This window comes from Numenius arquata, chromosome 14, assembly GCF_964106895.1.
Source record: "Numenius arquata chromosome 14, bNumArq3.hap1.1, whole genome shotgun sequence".
In the NCBI taxonomy this organism is placed as follows: Eukaryota; Metazoa; Chordata; class Aves; order Charadriiformes; family Scolopacidae; genus Numenius; species Numenius arquata.
Genome location: NC_133589.1, coordinates 8,147,976 through 8,171,506, shown reverse-complemented (window position 1 = coordinate 8,171,506; position 23,531 = coordinate 8,147,976). Strand labels below are relative to the sequence as shown.

General features: G+C 50.2%; 1 protein-coding gene across 1 annotated transcript in view; it reads right to left on the bottom strand.

The window, feature by feature from the left end:
• Positions 1-1,130: 1,130 nt before the first annotated feature.
• HS3ST4 (heparan sulfate-glucosamine 3-sulfotransferase 4) overlaps positions 1,131-23,531 on the bottom strand; it is a 64,172-nt gene continuing 41,771 nt past the window's right edge. The window contains exon 2 of the mRNA XM_074158354.1: positions 1,131-1,767. Coding sequence (XP_074014455.1) covers positions 1,131-1,767 — 637 coding nt within the window. The remainder of the gene's footprint in view (positions 1,768-23,531) is intronic.

The window sequence follows — 23,531 nt, the reverse complement described above, 5'->3', positions numbered from 1 at the left end:
AGCAGTGCTCACCCTGGGAATTAATTGCTTTTTTGTAATTCTGAAGTAAAGATGAAGGCTGCTTCTGCATTTTGCTAACCTGGCCGTGAGCAGCAAGCAGCGGAGATATCGTTTTCAAGGTGCAAACAAAGGGCAGTGCCAGGGGCCCTGACAGTCAGCCCTGCCCAGACCCCAGGCTGGGGCTGTCCCTGCAGTCACACCCCCCCCCTCGGTTCCCACCAGGAATGCCTGGCTCCAAAGCATGGAGCAGAGCATGGCACGGTCTTGCTGGGAGGCGCTGCATGGGCACATGTGGCGCTGCACTGCACCTTGGCAGCCCGGCTGGGTGGAGAGACCATGGCTCGCTCCAAGGGGGTGCCTGGGAACGGTCTTGGGTACAGCTTCAAGGGGGGAGGGAGTGGGGGGGGAGTAGGGGGGGCTGTGATCTCACTGAGCATCCCAGTAAAGCAGGAACAACTCTCTTCCAACAGCGGCGTTATACCCACCTGTTGGGGGAGAATCAGGCCCAGGTGTTTTGTGGCACTTGGTAAATACTAGTTTTAGTGCAACAAGTAATTGAAATGTCTGGTGCAAATGAAATTTCTGTACATAGTTCCTTTGCAGCATAACTGGCTTTATTCCTTCCACACACAAATACCAGTGTGCATGTGAATGCACGTGTCCTGAATTTATCAGGTCTGATGCTGCTTTTTGAGCAAAACTAAAAGCCAGGGCAGGAGAAATCAAACCTATTGGTTTGTCCCAGTGCTGCTGGGTTTTGTGAGCCACCCTCCTGCTCAGCTAGCCATGGCAGGAGGTACTGGTCCTGCCTGCCTGGCTGTGAGGGGGACACCAGCAGCAAACAACACGAAGCATCCCATCACCCCGAGGAGCCCTGCTCCCTCCACCTTCTCCTCCTCCCATCCACCCCTGGATCCCTCAGCGTCATGGGGGGAGAGCCCGAGTGCAACCCAAGGTGACATGTCACTAAGGTTTCAGAGCTGGAAACACAGGGCAGCTTTGGCTGACAACCCTGACAGCGCAAGAGTCTTGCGCTCGCATGGCTGAGCCTCTAGCCCTGAGTGAGTTTTGGGTCTCTAACAATGATCTGCATCTCAAAAGAAAAGAGCTTTTTTCCTGATTTTGTGGTTCTACTTATCACTTTCTTCCTGCTCCCACTGGAAATCTTGGCCCGTCATTTGGTAAAACATGACATTGAATGGTTTGTAAAACTTCCGCAGTCTGTGGATGACGTCTGGGTCTATTTTGGGGTGAGTTCGACCCTTGGACTTGCCCAAGCACCGGGGAGCACTGCTGTCCTCTGGCTTTTTTAGACAGGGGAACCCCTTGGTTTTATTAAAGTAAAAATGTTTCTCTGTCACAATCCTCTTGAGGCCTAAGAAGTCCTGGACCTTGGCCATTTCCCCGGCTGGGTCAGTGATGAGCCTCTCGCCACTGACAAAAAGGATTTGGGAGAGGGGGAAGTACTGGAGCCAGTTCTCCAAGTGCAGCGCGTAGATCCCGATGCGGATCGCGCTCCAGGAGGCATCAATCAGCCCCAGGGTCCGGTTCTTGAAGGCCAGCACCTCAAAGGTGGGGATCTCCGGTTTCTTGGAGAGCGTCTGTGTGTAGTCCGAGATGGCCCGGGTGACCGGGTTCCTCACCACGACGATCAGCTTTGTGTCCTTAGCCATGGAGTGAATGCGCCTCGGGGCCTCATTGGTCACGAAGTAGCTGGGGGTCTTCTCCATGGTGATCTGGCCATCCAGCGTCTTGGGCATCACGTTCCTGCGCAGAAGCAGAGGAGAGGTAGTTAGCAAGGGGCCAGGCATGGGTGGACATCTCGGTGTCCCTCCTGCCCCATGCAGATGTTGGTGGGACATTCAGGAGAGGGGATGCTGCCGCACCTGCAGGCCCTGAGGACCAAAGCACTTCTGGCTTTGTTTCTTCTTGGACCCTGGGCATGGTGGGCTCCCAAAGTGTTAAATCAGCCTTGGTAACACATTATACAGTCAATTCGCCATAGGCATATGTAGACAAAAGTTAATTGACAATAAACCTGTACAATACCTGTCTGTTCAGCAAGCCATCTGCTTCCATTTGCTCAATTAAGCCTATTCACTTCAGAGCCTTGTACCAGAGTGGTGCAGTTAGGATTACACAAGACCTTTTTGTTATGATGACATGCTTTTAAATGTCTCAGCTAATAAAACTTAATACAGAATAAGATCCCTTGCTTCTAGTACAATAATTAAATTTATTTACTATCTTGTGTGTGAGAAAGAATGACTTTTCTTTTATCTCTAATTCACATGCTCTGTCAATAATTAATTGCTGCTGGGTTTTGAGCTTCCTGTGCAAGCACTTTTATTAGCCAAAAGGAATTTGCCTACTGGATAAATTAGCATGTAGCAAGACTTTCCTGGATAGCATATTACCATATTGTAAAGTGAAACTACAGCAAGATAGCATTTATATCTAAGAAAATGAAGAGGTAAATGCTTGTCCCAGCTGCCCCCAGTTAAAGATTATCATAGCAAGCTGGAAGGTATTAAATGATGTCCCCTGCAAGTGCATTACAGCCTCTTTCACACCTCCAGGTGCTGGAGAGGCTGGAGGGCAGTGCTGTGGCCAGCCCCAGCCTTAAGCCTTTCAAATGCTCATACCTACGCACAACCACACGAACAGTAGTTTGTTTAACCTGTTGTTGGCTAGTATGTCCCAAAGATGAGGTGCTTGATGGTGCTGCTGCCTGGGAGGCAGGAGGAGGAGCGGTGTTTCTGCTGCTGGGAAGCCCTTGCAGCACTGGCCAAGTCTCCTGCAGCAGACATGGAGGATGGCGATGCTCAGGGTGTTGCAGGATTATCCCTTCACAGGGCAACTATTTTTAGTACAAACATATGGTGAGGAAACAATGTGAATAGGCTGGAAATGGTTCTCTAAGAGCACCTTGGGCACCGGCAACCGCAGTGATGCTGACGTCAAACCGTCGAGCCCCAGGAAACAGCCATTTCAGGAATTACACAGCTGAAGTCTGCAAGCAGAAGTGGCTGTCAGGCAAGACCCAGCTAGATTTGCCTGTCGGTCTTGCCTTGTATTTGTGACTGCTAAATGCGTCGGCTTGCTTTAAAACTCTCTGTGATTTGTGTATTTACTCCTGGTGTAATCCATCCAGCTGGGCTTGTTTTGCCAAAGTGCTGCCGGAGGAGGTGCCAGGTCTCCTGCCAAAGCAGGAGCAAAGGTGGGCTTGGTGCTGCCAAAGGGCTGCTCATGCCTTCAGCATTTTGGGGTGAAGAGGCCAGCGGAGTCCTGGGCCTCGCCCTCTCTTGCAGTGAGCTCTTGAGGTATTTTACCTTAAGACAAGCCTGAACAAATTAAGAGGGATGCAAACACTTGAGGACTGCAGATGCTGCAAAATTATAGACTGGCTTTCCCGGGGGGGGATCCAGCACCCAGATTTAACAGCCCCGTACAAAGAAAGCATCTTTTATGGCTATCCACATCACAGCAAGGCCCACAGTGTGATCAAGGATTGTGTACCTACAAATAGGGTACCCTTCGGCTGAGTGCGAGGATGTGTAAGGGAGTGGTGCGAGGACCGTGCACAGAAAATGAGACCGGGAGGTTGAGTACATGGCCAGGCAGCAGTTGCCTCAAGGAGGACTGGAGTAGAAGTGCTCCCTGCTACTCTCTGAAAGCATCTGATGGACAGGAGAGATCACTGATGGTAGGAGCAGGGCTTCCCCTCCCCAGCACCCACGCTCCAGCTTGCCACTCTGATGCAGGCAGTAGCCAGCTGGGCAGAGGCAGCACCGGCAGCAGGGAGCAGTGTCTGAGAGCTGGCCCTGCAAGAGCATCCCACCAAACTCCTGGAGCTGCAGCAGGGCTCACCCGACTTCTCAGTCTCTGCATGATTCTGACCAGCGTTTGTATTCCCACAGAAATCGCAGTTACTCAGCAGCACTTCTCTGAAAGCGACTGGCCAAAGATAACCCTCAATTTCAGGATGTGACCCACTGCAGAAATCTCCCCGCTGCAACATCCTACTCACTGGCCTTGGCCGGCACTGCCTTTGCATGCACAGCGAGCCTGTGGTGCACCAGTCTTTTGTGTGCTGACCACAAAATACAAGCGTGGCTGTGTAAAATTTCCTGTTTGATTTTTTTTTTTTTTTTTTTTTTAAATATTGCTTAACAAACTTGGAACTGAAATGCTAAAATTTCTGCATGGAAATTAGGTCTCGGTCTTGATGTGACAGAGCAGTCAAGGAAGAAAGAGAGCTGGGGAGCTGAATGGGAGGAAAGCTGGTGGCTGCCAGGGGCTGCCACAGGCAGCACCACTCTGTGGGGCTGCCCTCACAGTCCCGGTGCCAATTGCCGGTGGTTGAGGAGGGGGAACAATCCACCTCCAGCAAGGACTGGCACTGGAAACCACTTTGGCAGTGGCTGGAGGTGGTTTCCAGCCCTGTTGGAATGGGCACTGCACAGACTGAGCCACAATCCCTGCCCCAAAGAGCTTCCAGAGGAAGAGCGGGAGCCTGTGAGGAGGAGCAGCAGCCAAACCGTGCAGGAGCCAGCGCCTGTGGCCGTCCTTGGGGGCTGTGCGATCGGCCTTGGAGAGCACACGGAGGAGTAAGGCAAAGAACTGAGACCAGGGAATAAAGGCGCTTCCAATCCAGTGACTTTGCCCAGGGTGCTCCCAGAACAGGTTTCTATTGAACCATTAATTACCAAAATCAATCTGTTACTCTTCTGTTCCTTGCTCCACAAAATAGTTATTTTATCATCAGTTATAGCTAGTAATTTTTATGCATTTCCTTTTCAAAGGACTCGCACTAGCTGCAGACCACGTTTTACCCTGCTGCTTGCTGTTCTGTGCTAACACCCAGAGCACCTCCAGAGCTGCCAGCCCCCAGGGACAGAGGTACCACAGCCTGGGTGGTGGCTGGGAGTTTTCCTGCCAGGTCGCCTGTCTTTATCACCGGTCAGTAATGGGAGCCCCTGAGGAAAGACCGAGAATCTCTCAACCAGCTATGGAATTACTCTGCCCATGCTCCTTTCCTCCTGATACTTATCACTGAAGATTTAATGAAGTCCTGAAGTAGAAAGCTTTAGTATTGCTTCTCAGCCTCTGTAGTTGGTGGCTGCTCTAGATACGGTTAACATGCACAGAGGTGCCCAGTCCCTCCTGTGTCTTACGAAATTCTGTGCTCAAAAACATCAAGCAGCAACATGGACTTGTCCCTTAGTACTCGGGCAGCGTTTCTCCTTCATGCCTGCTCTGTGTTCACTACAGCCCTGCTCCACAAAGATGGGAGAACAGAGCTCTCCACCTTCTCCCTTTATCCCAACCTTTATTTTACACCATGGTAAAGTCTGAAAGGACTGGACCAGCTCTGATGCTCACTTTGCCTCCTCTCAACAAGAATAGTGAAGATCTCAGCTCAAAGCAGGTTCTCCTGAAGTATTCCTTCCAGGCCACGGGCTTTTTGATCCTGAGCTGGTAACGGGGGTGACGCTCTGGGAAGGCTGACCTGGGGCAGTCATTCCTGCTCCTGCAGCTCCAGTTAGGAGCTTGGATCAGGGCTTTGAGACAAAAGGGTCAAATGGGACCAACAGGATTGCAGTGAACCCGTGGCACTATGGGGAACAGGAAGAGGCAGCTCTTATTTTTGAGTGATTTTTCAGCTGAAACAGTGGCAGCCTGGATAACAGGAGAAGTAGCAGTGTGTAAAAGTCCTTCTGCCTTGCAAATGGTGCTGGACTGCCAGGCAAGCAGAGAACACCATTACCTTGTGGTGTTCCATTACCCCAACATCCACGCAGCAGCACCCCACAGTTGTTTGTGCCATCTCAGACAGGATAAGCTGTTTTCCTATGCAATTGTCTGAGCAGAAGGAGGGACCAGCACAGGCAGAATTGGCTGGTGTGTGCTCCTCTGAGTCAGACACCCTGGCAGCGTGCAGCAGGCTGTCAAATGTCAAAATGTGGCGATTATGAGATGCTAAAAGCCCTGCTGGACTACCAGTGGTGGACTCTCAGACAATAGGGCTCGAGGGGACCATTGCCATCGTCTGCTCTGACCCTCTGCGTGGCACAGTGGAAACCTGCCCTGGCCCACCCAGAACACTGCCTCCACCAGCACGTCTGCTCTGCAGCAAAGAGCTCCCGGGAGTGTGTGGGGGGGGGGCAGGTGGTCCTGGGGGAGCTCCTGGGGTTAGTTAACACCACTCACCGCTCCTTAGCACCTCGGCTGCAGTGTGAATTGGTCTAGACGCAGCCACTGGCTTATTGGTTTTTTTGTAATACCTCTTCGTATCTGGAATCTCTCCGAGCTGACAAGATGCTGTTCTGCAAATAAGTGCCTGTGGACTCTCCAAAGAAAAGCTGAGAGCAAATGGGGGCTGGCTGGCCCCCTGCCCCTTGTGCTGATGCTTGAGCTGTGCAATCAGACCAGAGGGTGGTACTGATGGTATTTGTGCTGCATTTGCTCCTGCTCCCCCCGACCAGCATCTCCCCGGCACTGCGAGCTGTCTACAGCTGCTGTGATGTTTGGGCAGGTTCCCAAGGACCTGATGCTTGCACAAGCCCTTGTTTGCTTTGTATTATGGATTGTGTCTGTGATTTGTGGGTTTTTAGATGACAACGCTTTAAAAGAGATGAAAATTAATCAGAATTCAGAGGAAGTACTGCTGCTCTCCTTCACCCACGCTGCTGCTCCTGCCCATCCCGCTGCTGGCAGGGCTGGGTGACAGCCAGGAGCGGGGTTCCCTCTCCTTCCAGGCACTGCCATGCCATGGCAATAACCCCTTCATGGACATTTTGTAAACAAGGATTTGGGTTCCCTCTGCTCTAGGGTCAAGGCAAGACAATTGTCTTGCCTTTAATATTATACTTACTTAGCTTTTACTTTAAATTATGGTTTCAATAAGCTGTTGCAAAAAACCCACCCCTAACCTTTAAGCTTTTTCTCTGTCATGGGGATGCTTCAGACAATACTCTGGAAGCATGCTGTAGCTGCTGATGTTCAAGTATAAAACAAACACGCCAGGGGTTTATAAAAGAAGCACGAACAAACTATTAATTACAACAGCCCCTTCAGATGATAGTATCACAATAAACAGGAGCCAAGAAATTGCAGAGCTAATAATCTGAAAGTGTTGCCACATTTAAGGACTGTGTTTAATTCCATGCACAATAAAGACAAATGGATAGATAGGTTGGCACTGAGGAGAGAGACAGCAGGGAAGCAGTGATCAAGGAAAAGAGGAGAAAAAGCAGATTCAGCTTTTGCTGTACAGTTTTAAGGATAACATTGGGAGCTGCAGTGTGTCCTCGAGACACCCCTGGCCCTGCAGAGCACCAGAACTACTGCAGCTCTGGAATGCATGGGCAGAATTGCTTTTTCCCAAACTCTGCCTTGTTTCAGAGTTACTTTCTAGGTGCTGCCTTTCATGGGCAGGCATATGGACCTCCTTGCTGAGCTCCCATGGTGCAAAGGCAGCTGCAAAGGAGGCTCGAGCCTGTCAGCCCCAAGAGCCAGCGTGTCCTGCTGCCAAGTGCACAGCAGAGAGCAATGCACGGCACCGCCGGCTCCTGCTGCTGAGAATAACAAGGGTGTTAAACCTGGAGCAGCCAAGCCTCTGGGACGGCAAGAATACTACTCGGAGCAGGTAACCTTCACAGAACTGTTGCCATGTGCTTTGCCCTAATTGTGTGTGTGCCGACAGAATGCTAACCAGCCCCGTGCGCTTGGGCAGGACATGACGCCCCGGATCGCTCTCCTCCCGTGGCTGCTACAGAGCTCTTTGCCATGCTGGGCTAGTGCTTTGCTCCTGGGGAGGACTGCATAGCCTCTTGGACACACTTTGGCTTTTCTTGCAGTGTCTCTTTCCCTTTCAATGCCAGGCTGGTTGATGAAGAGACACCACTGTGCTGCTGACCACCTCCCCAGAGGTGGGAGATGAAGCACTGGAATAGGACATGTCTACTCATGGCTCTGCCGCTGGTCTCTCCTCACCTCCCAACCCTCCTCTGCCTCCATCACTATCCACCCGAAAAAGGGGGGCAATGACAACAAGCCACATCCCCCCTGGAAGGAGCCACATCCCCCTTGGAAGGAGCTCCATTGCCATCTGGCATTAGTGACTCCTTCACTCTGTTACGGAGATGGACATCATTTCTTCACACTTGTTGGCAGCAGCATCCCGGCGCTGTGCAATGTCAAAATGAAAGTTTTATTGCCATTCCTGGGCTTGGATCCAGGAATTACCTGGTCCTCACAGCGGATGATCAATTATGCGTTATTGGATGCCTGCTTGCTTGGGCTTTTGATATTTCTCTCTTTTCCTACTCACTCCCCTGTGCTGTGGCCTGGAGACCGAGGAGGGCCAGGCTGCTCTGCATGCCTTCTCAGTACCCCCACCACTCCTGCAGCTCCCCAGTTGGATGGGGGACTTGCTGCCATCGCTTCTTTGAGTTTTTTTTTTTGCTCTGTGCATAAAAACATCCCCCAGCCGCTGTGCGGCGATGGGCAGGACATCTGGCTCCCACTCTCCTCCAGTTTGTGGCAAAGGCCAGCTCTAAACCCTCATTGGGAAAATGTGCTGCAGTAATTGTTCTTAACTGCTGGCTTCAGACAAGCTCTTTATTTTCAAAGGATACATTTTATAAATTTGTGAATTTGCATGTTGCCAAAATCCCCTTGTGGTTTATTTAAATCCAGATTATCTTGTTTATTCCTTCAGTCACAGCTGTCATTTATCTCTGTGTAGGCAGCTTGTTCACGATGTTGCAGGTTTCCTGCAATCCCACTCAAAAGGAGTCTTTGTTAACTGTATTTTCATGTTCTTAACAAGAGAAAAAAGTTCACAGCAACTCCCAGGGCTTGGAGAACCACAGAGAAGGACATGGATTTCCACAATTACTCTCTGAAAGAGGTGATGGCCAGATACTGCAACAGTGTCACCTGCCCATGGAGCTCATCTCTGCTGCTCCTCAGTGTGGAGCAAACATCTGCTTTTGTCTTCTGAAAAGACAAACAAGAAGTCATTTTCCTTTTTATTATTAACACATTCCGGTATAATTGCTTGAGCTGTCAACTGTGACCTGCCAGTAATTCAGCAGGCGTGGGACTTTCAAGGGGAGAACGGCATTGCAACTGAAGACTGCAATATGCATTAAAAGCAGAACCTATTTGCTGTAAGCCCCCAAGTCAAATCTCTTGTTGAATTTGTTCAAACATAAATTTACAGCTGAATTTACATAGGTTTAATGTTTTATAATCTTTTTGGTCTGTGAATCTATATTCAAGACTGAGTGCATTAGCTTAGAAATATTGTGCTTAACGCTGAAAATAATTTTAATCTCTCCAAAGTCCAATCCTTTGCACATCACTAAACCTCAGAATCCAATCCCTTCTAATAAGAGACACAAAACTTGCATCTGTCGCTGCCTAATAGATTCATACTGCTCTAATTCAAATGGCTTGCACATGTCTGTTAAAAAACATTAAACGCAAATTGTAAAGCACTTTCAGAAAAGCGGGTGCCAGTTCAGACTGGGGCTAAAGCAAAACAAATCTCCCCCGGGAGACTCGCTGAACTAGTTTCACAGTTTGGAAGCTGGTGTGCCTCTGCTGGCTGTGGAAGAAGGGGGTGAACCATCCTTCTCTGTGACTCGAGCTCTGTTTTTGCAGGGCTCAATGCCCCAAATTGAGGGCTGCCTGGGACCCTCTCCAAGACAAGCAGCTTTCCTTTGTCCCAAATTTGCAAAGCCATTTGGTGTCCATGCAAAAACACACATGTGGGGCAGTTAGAGGTTGCAAGAAAACTTCCTTGCCAGTTGCATTTCCCGGGCAGCTTCTCCTGGGCTGTGCAGGACTCAGGAGCCCAGGACAATATAGCCGGAGGGGGGGCAGCCCTGGCTCCTGCTGTAGCCAGGGGAGAAAGGAGCAGCAGGGCGTTGGGAGCATCTCGCTGTCCTGCAGCAGGGCCAACTGTGCCCCCTCTGTGCCCTCCCCTCCGGGGCCGCCTGGAGCCATCGCCCCAGCAGCAATGTCAGCCAGGATGGAGAATGGTCCTGTGTTGCCATACCAACGCAGGTGCTAACGCCGTGTTGACTAACTGCAAGCTGATCTGATCAGAGAATGACAGCATCGAGTTGCTACGGTAACCGAAATGCCAAATTGGAAAATGTGTCAATAGCAAAGCTATCCAAGAGGAGGCAAGCGTGCGCAGCAGGGCACCAGGCAGCTGCCTGCCCAGGCCACCTGGAGCTCCTGCTCCTGGGCTGATGAAACAGCTCAGGACATCACAGAGGCTTGGCTGCATCTTGGATGCCAGCCACGGGACCTGTTTCACAGGGCACAGCTTCCCTCCTCCCTTTTTCCCCTCTCCTGCTCCTCTGCTTTCCTCACAGACATGGCCAGAGGGTTCTGTGCCTCTCATTGCAACAAGCCCCAAAGAAAAAAAAACAAAGAAAACCCCAATTGGCTGCCCATTGGCAATGGCGCAGGCAGCATGGGCTCTCAGGGCACCACTGGCGCTGGCTGGGCATGTGCCTGGAGGAAGGATGCCGCCTGCGAGCATCACTTGAGCCTCTCTCCCAGACACTGAGGAAAATGCCTTTAGAGTTCAGTCTATTTCTACTCTGATTTTTCATCATCTCGCCCAGCCTAGAGTCCAACAATCGCAAAGAAAAGGATTCTGTGTCTCCACAAAATGCAAAATCTTTAACGGCTCATTGGCATGTGCTTAAGTTGGCCTGGATAAAAAGTTACTCCTGAGAGCCCACTATTGATTCTGTCAGGGATTCAGAGGTTTTATAGGCATCGCTCAGGATCTCTTTAGTACTTGTACCTTCTTAATGGCTCTCATCCCCGATAGAACTGAAAACATCCCCCTGCGCACTGGGAAGCGGCTGAATCTGTGCCAGGAGACAGTGCTGCGCTGCTGCCGCAGGAGCGTGGCTGCCCTCCATGGCCAGCCGGGCAAGCCTCCCAGGCAGCCCTGGGGAGAGAACCCTCCCATTGTTCCTCCGATGCATTTTAGGAGGTGGAGGAGATACCAAGGCTATGGGAAGAGGTGGGTGAACTTCACCCAGGAAGGCTCCTCTCCTCCTACCACTATGCAACAAAATCAGTGGGCAGCTGGCTGAGTAGCAGACAAAAATATAAATATGCTCTGATTTCACTGGGACCATCTGGCTCATGCATGATAGGCGGGTAAGAATGCTATAATCATGGAGCACAGAACTAAGCTGATCCATTAAAGTCTTTTAGCAGAAACAACTATGGAACCTGTATTAATCCAGCTATGCTTTCTGAACAGACATCACAAGGTTAGATCCATTCAGTTGCAATTAAAAATAACCCTCGCTGTTCAGGCTGGCTTGGATAGCTATTACAGCATTGTGCTCCCCAAAGACTCTTGTGTGTATAGATTGTTGATGCTTGCACAATGCAATCTGAAATTATGATCTTAATGCTAAATCTTGCTTTCTTCTGTTCTTTCCTCAAGTGGATCTCCTCGGGGATATGGCTGTTGCCTCGTGCTGAAATCCCTCGCCCGTCTGACTGCATAGCTCACGCACAAATTGGACAGTCTAAGATTAGACAGCACTGCTATGATTTCATTGCCTTCCTAATGGGGGGTGCCCTTAGCCACCACCTTCTTCCCCAGCAGCCACAGCAAATGCACAGAGGTCTTCTAACTCTGGAGCTGCCTGGCCTGGCTCAGCAGCTCATCTGGGAACAGCCACCACAGCTCCACAAGCTCCTGTCACAGCTGAAAGCACTGGGCACATCTGTGCCAGCACGCACCATCTCAGGTGGCTCACAACCACAGCCCTCGGCACCACTTGGCTTCAACTGTGCGAAGCAGTCTCAGTCCTGTGAGTGGAGATGCATGTTCAGCGTGACATCGTTTTACCAGGGATAAATTTGGCCTGATCTCCCCAATTTTAGTGTAAGATTTATTATTGGTCAGCACTCAGCCATGAAACAGGTTGTGAAAAAGGCTGGAAATGCATATTTCTGAGCCCACTGCAGTCAAAATTGTTTTGACTAAGCCTCACTACCATTCTCTACAAAAGCACCGCGATGCTATTCACTGGGAATATCTCCGTGTCATCTACCAGATTTAATTACTGTATTAATCACAGTTATAGCAAAGCAGCACTAGTCTGAATGCCCTGCCTCTCACACACGTGCTGTAACAGAGACTCGCTGACAGAGGCAGGGTGAATCCTGCCTCCTTTGACTGAGGATGTTCAAGTCAAGGTAGTCCGTTCCGAGTCCAGGTTTCCCTTCAACGTACACGTACGAGTCCCTTGAGTGCTAGCTCATTCATTTTCCGCTGTCATAGGAGGAAGGGAAAAGACCCAGACATCCATGACTTGGTATAAATCCTAGGGCTGAGAAAGCAAGCAGCCAACCCAGAAAGAAGCATGCCCACCCTGGGGACTATGTGTAATCACATTGAGCTCCACACTCGAGGGAGGCTTGGTCTTGCAGAAGGAGTTTGGAAAGTTTAGGGAGCAAACAGTAGCTGTCTAATGAGCAAATAAACACAAACTAACTCTTAAAATCTTAGGGTGTCCCAATATCTGTGTTTCAGTCACAGGCAGCTTGCTGTGTGAAGCGGGTCCACTGAAGAGTGGAGGTGCTCCTGTTTCTCCCCACTCCTGTTCCCTTGCCTGCTCTGTAGACATGGTCAAGCTGAGGGTATCACCTCCACCTCCAGGCTCTGGGGATGCAGGAGCTAATTCTCAGTACGGGGCTGATACACACGTTGACCTACACTTGCAGGACAGAAATCCTCTCCGAAATACTAGATCCAGTTTGCTTTGTCGGCAGCAGGCCACCACAGGCCTTCCCTTCCCACTTCTTTGGGAGGACCTATTCCCAAGGTGGGAATTCATCTAGGACACGTGGCAGGACAAGCCCCAGCACAGCCAGCCATGTCCTCCTGCCCTGAACACGGCTGGCAGGCATCTGCACAGGCACCCGTGCAAAAGTGTGCATCCAGCTCTGCCTCGCTGATTGCTAAGTAATATCTGTGGAAGTTTCAAGACTGTTAATAATACATGCTATTGATATTGCAGGCTATGGTTCCTGGAAAAGCCAGTTTGATGTGGAAAAGATACAGCTGAGGAAGAGAAAGCTATACACACAGTCCAGTTCACTTTAAACACTGACTTAACTGGGCAGTTCAAACCATCCCTGTTGCCCAAAGATGGGCTCTTCCTGAGAAGGCAGACCACAAAAATAGAATATTAAAATATAGTAGTATGAAGCTATACATCGCGAGCAGTCCTTTTTCATCTTCCAGAAAATTTACTTCTACTAGGAAAAAAACCCTGACAATAATGGCTGCCTAAGTGAAAGCACTGCTGCTGTATCATGCTAAAAGCTTTTCAGGGAAAAACAGTAAATAAATTCCACTTTTCAGATGTATCTGGATGTTATCCTAACACAGTGCCGGAGTAATAGGTGAGCCATCAACAGCTAAAAGGCTGGGAATTGTTACGGAGGGACAACAGAAGAGTGATATCTGCAGAATAGGTTGAATAACAAAAAGTAATTGTGCACATCCCGCTGCTGAGCTCTTGCACCCCGGCAGCCAGGGGAAAGGAGTGGGACTCTCACCCCACCACCGCAGAAAGGTTTGACACGAACCCACCAGTAAAGGCTGCCGTAGGAGCTCCTGGCTGGTCAGAGGCAGGCAGCCAGGAGTACAGCCCTTCTGCGTCTTCCAACCTGAGCAATTACTAGTTTGATTTCTAGCTGTAGATGAGATGGGTCAGCACAGGCTCACTGGTGTCACAGGCAGAGAGGCTGAGCACAGGGGCAGGTGGGGAGAACAGGCTCCTGCAGGGAGGTGACAGGCTCCCAGGGGACAGAGGATGCTAGAGGTCACAAAGCCAGTCCCAAAGCCCTCTACATAGACATTGGGTGGCCAGATCTTCCGTACTGCATTAACCTCTCAGCTGTTCAAAACAAAATATCCCACTTCATAACATGTGCAGTGGGACAGTGCTTGCCAGCTCTTGGAACCCAGCCCAGCACATGCCCTGGGCAGAGCCCCACTGCTGTCTCTTGCCATTACCACACAGTAATGAACACCACCACCCCGTCCCCCCTTACTGCCCCTTCCCTGCTGCTCCTGATCTCCCCACTTGGCACCTGAGGCAAGCTGGCTGCATCAGTTCCCAAGTCACCAGGGCACTCTGCAGGCATAGCGAGGACCATCTTGGTCCCAGCATCAGACAAGCCATGGCCCAAAGTGACTGCCAAGGACTGCCCAGATCCATTCCCATCCAGGAGCTGCTCTTCTGCCCCAGGAGTGAGTGATGCCAGCCGGGCTGTTGCCGAGGGCACAGCTATTTATTATTTGCTTCTGTCAATTATTTTTGGGTTTAAGTTCATTTATTATGTATGCAAAAATGGTAATACAGTGGCATCTGAATGTCTTTTAGGCATACAATATCCTTATTATTCAAAATGTTTTTTCCTCCATAATTGAATGGTTTACCTTATTATTACTTTATGTTAATGACCCAGCATTTCCATTTTTCTATAGGATGCTTAATTGTAAGCAAAGTGCAATCAGAATCAGAGATGCCATCTGTAATTGACAGCATCATAATAACAGTCAGCATGGCAGGAACAAAGTACCAAAATAAATGGCAGTGGGGAGAAAGCCACCTCTGAAAATACCCAGGAAGCTGTTCTGGGCTGGGACAGAGCCCCATCCACTAAGGATCCTCTCCTGGAGCAGTGACAGTTTGGGCATTAACACAGATAGAGTGCTATTTATATCAGTTTGTACATTTAATCAGTTTTTTTGCAGTTTTCAGCGAGATGTGAACTATATCCCTGTCCAAGGCATTTGGTTCAAATCAGCTGAGACAGAGAATAATCAAGATTTATGATTCTCATTCTGACTCGGATCACACAGTCAGTGCAATCGGTACAGCAGAGCTTCCTCTCTGAGCCCGAGTGACATCCCTTCACTCTCCCTCGCAGAAGTGATTTAACGTCCATCTCAGGAGCTGTCAAAACACTGCTGCAGCTCCAGATAACGGCAACTCCAGGCTTCCCCCCTGCCCCCCCACCGCACACAGCCACGCGCTCCCCTCCCGGGCGGTGAACCTGGAGGGGCACCACAACCGAGTTAAGGGTTGTTTGGCAGAAATCAATAAAATAGCACTTCACAAAATAAAAGGGATTTCATCTTGTTCTGCCTCTCAGTGCAGTTTGGAGCAGCAGACCGGGGTGCGCCTGACCTTCCTTATACAGAGCATCTTTGCTGGGGGAACAACATCCCAGGTTCTGCACATGCCTCCAGTGTCTATAAGCCATACCTGCCTCACTGCAAGTGTGGTAACAGAGCAAGGTCTGGGTCTGCAGCAAGGAGAGAGCCTGGGAACAGCTCAGGAGGCAGCTTGCAGAGGCGGAAAGGGTTGTCAGCACTTCCAGCAGACAGCTCTATTTCCAGGGCTCAGCACTGGTCCAGGAAGCCAGAGCTGTGCTCTCCAAGACCTCAGCTGGGAAGCAAAAGTTTAGATAAAAATTAAACGATCCAAAAGCAACTCTATTAAAAAAAGAGCCAGGTGATGGGAACATGGTAGCGACAAGGCTATTTCCAAGCTGTTTTGAAGGCAGCCATGATGCATGAACAGGCTGGCCATGGTGCGCTGCTGCTGGCATCAGCTCTCGGGATGCTCCAGTGGGCTCTTCCCCAGACATCTGCACCCATGAGCATGAGACGGACATGAACCCGGGCAAGGCAGCTCAGCAACAACTGCAGAGGCAGCTTCTGGCACATCATATGCTTTTGCCCCCTGGAGAGACCCCGCAGGCTAGATCCACACTGCCCAGCAGCCCTGGGCAGGATCCCTCCTTGGGCAGTGCAGTGGAGTTGGACTCTTGAATCTCCACCGACAAAGCCCGTCTCCCATGTCTGGTTCATGAAAACAGAGTGCTGCGACCCTGGCGATGAGGGCTTGGTAGGTACAGTGGATTCATCCAATAAACAGGGTGATGGGAGCTCTGTCTTGATTGTAGCAGGCGGTGAGCTGGGAAGGGGAACGCAGCCTCATCTTCCCTTACGCACACCCTTGAAATGAAGGCAGAGAAATATTCCAGCCGTGAAGGGAAAATAAATGCTGTTTGCTTGCAGTACTGAAGTCTTCACGTAGTGACTTTGTCAGTACAGGTGCTTTTGTTTCCTTCAGGGTTTGTTTAACCATCTTTTCCCCATACACATTATGTGCAGCACAGCTTAGATCTAGCCAGGACTCTGTTAAACTCACACATACAGTATAACATTCAAGTAAGTGAAAAAACAGACTGATCCCACTCCAGTCAATAGAGTAAACAATTCCTGGTTTGGATAAACAGAATTACTAGTGCTGAAGAGCCCTGGGCAGCACTGCACACTCTGATTAGTGTAAAATGCTAAACACAAACCAATTAACACTCTCTAAGTCTGCTTATCTCATGTCACTTAGTGCTAAAATAAAGCCCAACACTAAATACACATATTGATTTAGCCATTAAATCTAGCATCACTCAAAATAGCTCATTATATTACTGAGAAACAAATAGAGTCACCTTAATTTTCAGAACCTACTGTATTATGAACAATGACTTAATTGCTCCATCCGGCACCAGAGAGTTACTACTGATACTGAAGACAGACTGATATTAGTTAGCCTAAAAATCAAACCTGGAAGGACCACAAACAGAATTGGCCAGAGGACATCTCTGTGCCACCTCAGGTAACTTCACTGTGGAAGCTCAGCACCCTGGCTTAGTGCTGTGTCATCAGCTTATGGAGCAAGGCTAGAAATTTGGCCGCTGTTAGGAAAGTTCTTGCTCTGCTGGTACCAGACACAAGCTATAGGCATCAATTAGCTCCTCTAATGAAGAAGACAAGACTTACCACACAGTCCTGGCAAATACCACCATCTTCTAGTGCCCTTTACTGGAGTACAGCTAGGTGTAACCAGCACTGACAAAATACCAATCCTAGTACTTAAAGAACCAAAGCTACTTGTGCTTTGATTTGGGTTTTATAGGGCTATTAATTTAGAAACTATTGGAAACCAGTGTGTGGGAAGTTGATGATGGGAAGAGCCCGGCTGGAGATATCTTGCCCTAACAAGCACCAGGAGAAGGCAGGGATGGGCCTTGTGGATGTTAGCAGGCACTGTGTGATGTTTACATTCCTAATTACAAGAGCTAATTCTTCGGTTTGGCCAGGTGTCCCTTCTGCAGACAAGGTTAATGGGATGTGAGAGGCCACAGCTGCCACAGCACCAAGTGAGGAGGACAGGCAAGGGACAGCAGCATTAATCAGCCAGGAGCAATGCAAAAATGGTTATCTCAAGCTGTTTGGAGGCACGGATTAAAAATAAATCTCCCCGAGTTTAATATTCTGCCAGTCAGCTCCTTTTTGTAGGTGGAATCTATTAAAAAATTATCTTTCTGCTAAAATGCTAAAGTATTTTTGACATTTAACAGCTTGCTTCAAGCAAAAAAGTGCAATAAATACATGGGAGAGCTAATTGGCTCCAGTACACCCAACACCCAGTCCGTCATGAATAAGCAATGCGGTGCCAGCTTTCTGATGGCTCCAGCAGACCCCGAGCGCTCCCCCTGAGCAAAGGCGCATCTGCTCCAGTCTCCCCTGTTCACCCAGGGAAACTGGGACATTCCCACCGTGATCCAGCAGCAGAACAAAACCAGCTGCAAACTGAACGTTTAGACCGGAGGGTACCGGGGAGAGGAGGATCGCGTGCGGTAATTTGGTCTTACCAAAGTCTGTACTTTGAGGTACTTAGTTTGCTGTAAGATGCAGAAGGAGCTGCTTGGCAACGTAGTCTTCTCAATAAAAATTAATGCTTTAACAAGAAGCCAAATAGCTACAGCTAATGTACTTCTGAATGAGATCTAAATTTTATTCATAAGCATCAGTGTCAGGACTAAAATAACAGTTTTATGGACACTATGAGCATAAACAGCTCTGCTGATTCAAAAACAGAAACTGCACTTCTGAATGAATCAACTCGTTCATTTGGAACAAAAGCATCATTTTAAATACATGCCTCAAATAAAAGAGAAAGCCAGAGACAATATTCTTCTTGTGAGCTTGCTTCCAAGACATGCACTGCAGAGGAGAAGGGAGGGTAGCTCCTGGCGAGGGGGTGGTGTTGGGAATGTGCTGGGGAAAAGGAGCAGAGCTCAAAAGCTGCCTGGGACATGGCTGGAGGTTGGGTAGGATGGCTTTCCCACCTCCTGAATCATCTACGTGTGGAAAAGAATCCAAGGTGGGAAAGAAGAGTGCTACAGTGCCGCAGAACCCCCCACTGAGCTCTAGCATTCAGGACGTGCTGAATCAACAGGCTCTGGTGCCTGTTTCAACAGGCTCTGGTGCCTGTTGAAATGGCCTTCATTTATTTGGGGTGGACTGCACCATGTTTAGATATTTTTCTAGACTCCTGGGTGCCAGGTATTGGGAAACCAGAAGGACTTTAAAGAAAAAAAAATCTCAACTCTGTTGACATCACTCCCTGAAGTGTGGGAGGATGCACAGAGCCTTTGAATGTCCTTCCACATGGATTTACATGGATGCAATGTACGGTTGTATCCACACTGCCATCGTATGGGATGCAGCAATGTGCAACGTACAACTACTACAACTACACTAACTTTGAGTCTCTGGAGAAAAATAATACAAAGGAGATGACTCTGTTTCTTGCCAATGTTTCCAACTGTTGCTGGTCCCTGGTCTTTATGATCTACCTCTGCCTGTGCTGTTTTCCTTGCCCTCTCCCAGTGTAACACACTGTGGTGGTTGCCAGGAGTTGCTGGTCACCGAACCAGGAGCTGCTGGCCGTGGCATGCTCCAGAGACAGGGCACCTCAGGCACGTTCCTTGGTTTGGGACCCTTATCACTGCCTTACCTGTCATTCCCAAAAGTGATTTAACTGGTGGTGGCCAGGGAAGGGCCCATGGCACATTACACGAAGGACTCTCCAGAAGCTTAGTCTGAATCTTGATGTGACTATTGATAACCACAGATATCCATTGCTAGCCCAACAAAGCAGCTGCAAATGCAAGTTAAAACCAGTGGTAAAATTGGAGAATGTGGAGAGCTGTATAGCTAACAGCTAACTGATAAAAGAATTTCAGAAAAGTACATCTTGGAGAGTGCGCTTGTTACAGGCAGAAAAGTCTGATAGATGTCAGGAAATTTTATAGACATAAAAGAAAATCTTTATAGACATGCATGACAGGACAAGAAAATGACAGTCATCCAAACTGGTGGCAATTCTTGTGCCTCAAGGCCAGTTCTGCTGAGCGAGGGCTCCCACAGGGCACGGCTGAAACCCAGAAGAGCTGCAGCTTGGAGATGGGCACCAAGCCGTTTGGGGCAAGGGAGAACTGAGGAGGGACAGTGACACAAGGAATGGGGCTTACTGGGAAGCTGAAGCCCTGAGTCCACACCACTCATTCCCTTGTGGTGCCTGTAAAGAGCATCTATGCAGAGACAGGGCTCCTCCTGGCCACCGTTGCCAAACCCCACCAGAGATCCCGACAGGCGCCAGGTCACATCTCCTGAAGGTGCCTCTGTGGAGGATGCTGAGGGCACCTGCCCTTCCACCGGCACACAGTGTGGTACGTGTGACCAAGCCAGTCAGAAAGACTCCAGAGCACAGCCAAAATTGGGTTGAAAAACACATTGTGTATTCAGTGACAAGTTTGTTAAGTTGTCCGGCTGCTAATGAAACCATAACAGGGTCTGGACAGTTTGTTTCTTTCACAAGGCCAATTAGGGGCTGCACAAGAGGAAAAGCACCAGCTCCTAGCACAACCCCCCCGCCCTCACACGCTTTCTGCAAGTGGAAACAGGACGGAGCAATTGCAGTCGATATTGAAACACCCCAGGCTGAGTGATCCTCATCCAGCCCCGAGCAGCCGGAGCTCCCAGCTGGGACGAGGCCGAACCCTCCTGCACTTGGTTTCCTGACAGACCCCCTTAGCTCGGGGCGATGGGGGGCGGCTCTCCCCGTGCCGGAGCTGGGAGCGCAGGCAGCCCAGCTCTTGCCACCGACTCGTTTCCCGCAACTGGGGTAATATATCTGTGGCCACAAATGAAAGATCAATATTTATTTAACACACATACTACCCTTTAGAGGCCCTTAATTGTAAATTAATCATCATTAACTGACAGTAATTGAACATGCTGAAAGCTACGATCACACGGTGTTCCCCCGCAGCGGGAGGCCCTGGCGTGGCTGCGGGAGCGGAGGGGAGCGGGATGGAGGTGGGAGGCAGGGGAAGGACCCGGCTGGAAGCACTGCTGGCCCCACGCACCCTCCCTGCCCAGGGAGCAGGGATGCTCGGGAGGATCGCTGCTGCTCGGGCAGCCCAAGCTTTGCTCAATCCTGCGCTGGAGGAACAGAGCTCTGTGGGCTGGGGGACTCCCACCAGACCATGACCAAAGAGGGGGTGCAGGAGCAGGCAAATGCTGCAGCCCCAGATCCTTTGGCAGGACATACCTGTGCTTTAGCCCCGATCTCACCTCCCACGGGGAAAGAGAGTGGCCTCCAGACTGAATGAACCCCCCCACGGCTGTGTGCGCTGGGGGGCTGAGAATAGAAATGTGAAGAGTGAAGGGACCATCACAGGGACCGTGACAGGAGAACGGGCACATCGGCTGTGCTCTGCCTGCCTGCCCTGGGGCTGCAGATGGTCCCAGGCAGGGGAGCACCCTTACCTAGCTCACACCCTCACCGCATAGGCACAGCTCTAAGCCTTGGAGGGATGCATTTCCCTTGGGAGGGAGAAGCCACCGTTTGTTTCTTTCCTGCTTTTACAGAAACACAAACCAGAAGTGCAAGTGCCAGTTCTTCCTCCCTTGGCTGCCAGGTGAATTGGGTAGAAGTCTGCCCGTGGGGCAGCACGAGAGAGCAGCTGCAGGAGGCTGGGGCAGATGCACCATCACCTCAGAAGTGGAGAGTGCTGCTTTTCAGACAAACTTGCACATTGGAGGGCTTTTGAGATACTGATGTGATCTCTAGTCTGGGGGGTTAGAGCAGCACTACCCTGCATTTCTGGTGTTACAGTGATTAAGCAGCAGAATGTAACTTAGTCCTTGGTGGGGAGTGCAGGAGAGTCTGATCTCTGGTGCCAGCAGCCTGTGCAGAATGAGCTGGCAGAAAGAAATGCAAATTCCCTTTCTGTAAGGACGACAGTGGCACAAACGCTGACTTTATTAAAATGCAGAATTATTTCAGGGCCTTTTGTTTAGCTCAGAGCCTGGAGGTAATTTATGCGCAAGGATGGAGCAGTGAGGGCTGTGCTCCGCTGCCTGGCGCTGCCAGCATTTCTTGGCTCATGCTGCCAGTGTGAAGGCTTTCCAGCTCTGGAAGGAAGGTCTGGGAAGCCCACAGTCTCCCTGCTTGTTCTTGCTGAAGAAGTTTTCCTGTCCCCACAGTTCCTACGTACAGCTCCTGGGGTCTGGGCGTTTAACATAATGGCTAATTAAGTGCTCGTTTATCAAGTAGGCTGGTCTACTGCTCCTCCATGCCTGAGCTTTTCCCTCTCTGCCTGCCCTTCTCCTGTGAACAGCAGCCTGATCGCACTCAGGGCCTGAGGCTGCTGCATGAGAGACACCATCCCTAAACGCTAGTGCATGGTGTCGCCATGTGCCTTCGCTATGGTTCCCCTGGGACAGAGATGGGAACATCGCCCCCCAACACACCCTGGCAAAGGAGCTGTTGGAGTCATCGGCAGCAAGGAGACACCCTTTTGCCCCACTCCTGGCTGTGGCTCTGCCCTGCTGTGGGGTGCAAGCGGCACCTCTCACATGGGAAGTGCAGAAGCGTTGACACCGGACTTGGCATCACTGCTGGATCTGCCCCAAGTGCCCTCAGGCTGGGCAGTTCTTGGACTTTGCAGCCCATAGATTCTGTTTGGATTTGGAGACTAGTAGTTGGCAATCTGAGCCACTGCAAGCTCTGATCAAAATTTGGGGCTTGGTTGGCTTTTCTGCAGCTTTGGCCTCTATATTGAAGGAAAGCGGGCAGGATTTGGCAGAAGAAATCCCAGAACCTGGCACAGAGATGACAATTAGTTTCTTACGATGAAACACTAAAACTCAGAGGGATGCGGTTCATTTGCCCAAGTCAGAACCTCAGCAGGGCTCAATGGAAGCATCCTGGTTTAGAGCTAGGCAGGTTCCTGGAAAGGGACCTGGAGACCATGAAATGCGGGTTTCCCACGAGCCACATGAAGTGGACAGAAGTGAGAGGAAGATGCTGCCCGAGGTCTCTGAAGGGCAGCAGCAAGCACACTTGCTTATGCCCACAGTCCTGGGAGAGGGTCCAGCCAAGTCCCCAATGGCCTGGGGAAGCTGGCAGAAGGCTCAGGCTGGTGCCTTTTGGAGGAGCAGGTTCAGCTGGGGGTGCCTGGGGTGAAGTGGCAGAGCCCGGGAGCATGGAGGGACACCTGGGCAGAGGCAGTGGCTAGGTGCTGCTTGAGGCAGCGCCTCTGAGACATTTTTGGGCATGGGGAATGATGCCAAACACTTCACCTCTGCCTAAACATCATTACTAAGGCAAACAAAGGCTCCAAGAGCTTGTTGACAGGGAGGTTTATTGAGGTGAAATCTTTGCATCAGGTTATGTGTTCTTGTTTTGAGGAGCTTAAACTATGTCCAAGATCAGGCTAGATTAAATCCTTGACTTCCACTGCCGTCCAGGAAGTCTCATCTAGGCCGATTTGCATTTTCATCTGCATACTAATGCTGGGCTTATAATCAGCAAGAAAACCTTCCCAGCTCATTGGTCCAAAGGTAAATGTCTGCAATGGAAAGCAAACAGGGAGGAAGGCTCCTGCCGCTGGGTTGCTTGAACAGAAGCCGTCCCCCCATGCTGCACATAGAGGATTTGCCATATCCTGACTGACAGGACATCGGGGGCTCTGCTGCCTAATCCCGGGAGCTGCATGTCTGGTGTTAAGATGAGGACTGCTGGGGCTGTGTTTCGAGAATATTACAGCGTGTTTGACACAAAGTCTGGCTTCGCTGAGCCAGGTTTATCACCTGATAAAAGCTGCTACACCCAGACATTACATGCAGAGCAGAAGGCCTGCTATTGAGAGGGGAAGGAGCCACTGAATAAATCCAGGGCTTCTGCTTTTGTGCAGGTGGAGATGCAGATTTAGGCTGAAGGAGAAGAACTGTGCTTTCTGTGTGACTCCTAAATTTCACCAAGGCCCTGCATACATCCATCACCAGCAGCTGGTAGGAAGCGGCAGGTTTGCGGGAGTCAGGAGGAGGAAGGGGGTGCTGTGCGCGTGTGGAGCTGAGAGGCTGGAACCAACCGCCCTTCTGGCGGGAGAGACTATTCTTGGGTGGGTATTTGGATGCAGTTCAGAGGAACTTGCCTTGTCACATTTAAACTCGTCTCCCTGTGGTGGCACGGTGACAGAAGCCTTCCCGTATGGCGCCGTGGGAGGGAAAGCTTCCTCCTGCCATT